This window comes from Temnothorax nylanderi, unplaced genomic scaffold (genome assembly GCF_030848795.1).
Source record: "Temnothorax nylanderi isolate EJ_2023f unplaced genomic scaffold, tnyl_v1.0 TNYL_tig0462_pilon, whole genome shotgun sequence".
NCBI lineage: Eukaryota > Metazoa > Arthropoda > Insecta > Hymenoptera > Formicidae > Temnothorax > Temnothorax nylanderi.
Window position 1 is genome coordinate 99,655 of NW_027249524.1, and position 2,846 is coordinate 102,500.

Here is a 2,846-nt window from a genome sequence, read left to right on the forward strand (position 1 = left end):
ACGCGACGATTAATTCAATAACCTATAACACGGTAGTGTCCCACGTCAAATACGCGCGGAGCGAGACCGATCGTGACTCTTTACGCGACGCGACGTTAATATTTTTTCTGTTCAAGGTAATTGTTTTATTTACATGTAATTATCCTATTATTATACGACGCGAAGCGAAACCGCACCGTGACTCTTTTACGCGACTAAGTGCATGTGACAGGAATTATAATAGTTTACGTTTACGTGAGTATTTACTTCTGTAGTAACTTATACGAACGATATCTCATCGTAGTTACTATAAAATCTCCCGTTTATGCGGAGGAATTATCGTATCGTTCTTCGTAAGTTACTACAGAATTAAGTAACGTTCGCGTAAACGTAGTATAGGTTAGATTACCGATTTCTTACAAAATTTTACATAAAACGCCAGATTCACTTATGGGAGCTTTCCAGCAAGCGACACAAGTCGACACAGGTATCGTTTTGTGTTTGTTACTCATTGCCAAAAAAGAAAGATAGAACGACGTTTGTGTCGGCTTGTGTCACTTGCTGGAAAGCTCCCTATGTATGCAAGTTTAACGTCTATTGAGTTAATATGAAATAATTTTCCTAAATGTAATAAAAATAACACGATGTTATATATATGCGGTTTGCCGTGAATATATATATATATATGTGTGTGTGATTTCTGCCCAGTGCTCTGAATGTTATGTGATTTTCCCCCAGTGCTCTGAATGTCATCTAGTCATACATATCATGCTTTGATACAAGGAACGTGAAAAAGAGCGGGAAAAGAAAAGAACAAACAGAAGAGACAGATTCAAGCTTTGTCTTTTAATCTGGACAAAGACAATGCCGAAAAATCCCCGCAGTCAGAAAATGAGCAATCTGATGGCCTCGCGATTAAGAAGATTAAGAAAAATCCAGATGTAGATACAAGTTTCTTGCCAGATAGGGAAAGGGAGGAGGAGGAAAATAAACTTAAGGAAGAATTGAGGCAAGAATGGGCTAGAAAGCAGAACGCGTTGAAGGAAGAAGAAATTGAGATCACATTCAGTTATTGGGATGGATCTGGCTATCGTCGGAGTGTTATAATGAAGAAAGGTGAATGTCTCAGTAATTTAGAGAATTTTTAAGTTATTAAAATACTCCAGTGTCACTTTTGGAGTAACATTGGCGTGATATATAATAATGTTCTACTGCATAAATTAAATTTTCACATACAGGTAATTCTATCTATCAGCTTCTTCAGAGATGTTTAGAAGTTCTGAAGCGTGAATTCAGCGAGCTTAAAACAGTAATGGCAGATCAGTTAATGTATGTCAAGAAGGATCTTTCTTATATTACCGCACCATTATACGTTTTACGATTTTATTGTAACTAAGGTAAAGATACTAAATAATAAAACTTATGAAGCAATATCACAATGTTGGCATGTTATTTTAATGTATGTAATATTGCAATTAGGCACGAGGAAAAAGCGAACCTCTGTTCACATTTGACGTTCACGATGATATTCGTGTTATGCACGATGCTTCTGTCGAAACCGAGGAATCACATGCCGGAAAAATTTTACTTAGGTATTTATCATTAAAAGAATACTTTGTATAATTCTCTTTTATGTTATTTCTCATTAGATCATGGTACGAGAGGAACAAACACATTTTTCCAGCGAGTAGATGGGAACCTTTTGATCCAACAAAAAGTTTTGACATGTATACAGTGTCGGATAAAAATAGGAAGAAAGATAAAATCTGATAAACTTAGATTCAACGAATTGTCCAATTTCGATTAAAGGATTCAGATTCAAAGGACTGTAATTTAGTAGAGCTACATAATCGAGTAAATGAATTAAATATTATCACATAACTGAATGAATTAAAATCACAGTCCTTAAAAATACAATGTAGCTACAATATATATACATATATATATATATATATATTATAATATATATACATATATATATATGTATATATATTGTAATATATTACAATCTGTTGTATAATGAATCAATTGTACGATAAAACAAAGTTATTTATCTGGTTATAATATTTACAGTCCTTTGAATCTGAATCCTTTAAACGAAATTGGACAATTCGTTGAATCTAAGTTTATCAGATTTTATCTTTCTTCCTATTTTTATCCGACACTGTATACTTGTCATAACTTTTCGTTGGATCAAAAGGTTCCCATCTACTCGCTGGAAAAATGTGTTTGTTCCTCTCGTACCATGATCTAATGAGAAATAACATAAAAGAGAATTATACAAAGTATTCTTTTAATGATAAATACCTAAGTAAAATTTTTCCGGCATGTGATTCCTCGGTTTCGACAGAAGCATCGTGCATAACACGAATATCATCGTGAACGTCAAATGTGAACAGAGGCCCGCTCTTTCCTCGTGCTTATAGATATCCATTAACAGGTGGTACTTATGGTCGGCAGTCCAGACTCCGGAAAATCGCATTTTGCAAAGAATTATCTGAAGGAATACGGATACGTCAACAGAGACACTTTAGGCAGCTGGCAGAAGTGCATTGCTGCAGTCCAACAATACTTGAATCAAGGAAAAAGTATAGTTATAGACAATACCAATCCTGATCCAGCTTCGAGAAAGAGATATATTGAGATAGCCAAGAAGCGCAATGTCTCGGTCAGATGTTTCGTCATGACGACAAGTATAGAACACGCGAAACGTAATAATAAGGTAATCGAAAATTAACATTAACCGTCATCGTGTGAAAGAATCGTATGAAGTAATGTTTCCGAAAATTCTAATCGATTTATTATTATATTACAGTTTCGCGAGTTGACTGATCCAAGCCACATTTCAATCAACGAGATTATTATCA

The 2,846-nt window shown here is 34.6% G+C and overlaps 1 protein-coding gene across 2 annotated transcripts in view; it reads left to right on the forward strand.

Moving 5' to 3' along the window:
• The first annotated feature begins 706 nt into the window (after nt 1-706).
• LOC139783014 (uncharacterized protein F21D5.5-like) overlaps nt 707-2,846 on the forward strand; it is a 3,777-nt gene continuing 1,637 nt past the window's right edge. The window contains exons 1-4 of one of the 2 annotated variants that reach the window (XM_071722137.1): nt 707-1,095; nt 1,218-1,376; nt 2,406-2,701; nt 2,795-2,846. The exon at nt 2,795-2,846 is cut by the window's right edge and continues 10 nt beyond it. In XM_071722137.1, the coding sequence (XP_071578238.1) occupies nt 2,429-2,701; nt 2,795-2,846 (325 nt within the window). In that variant the 5' untranslated portion in view covers nt 707-1,095; nt 1,218-1,376; nt 2,406-2,428. The remainder of the gene's footprint in view (nt 1,096-1,217; nt 1,377-2,405; nt 2,702-2,794) is intronic. The other variant, XM_071722136.1, reaches the window with a different exon arrangement.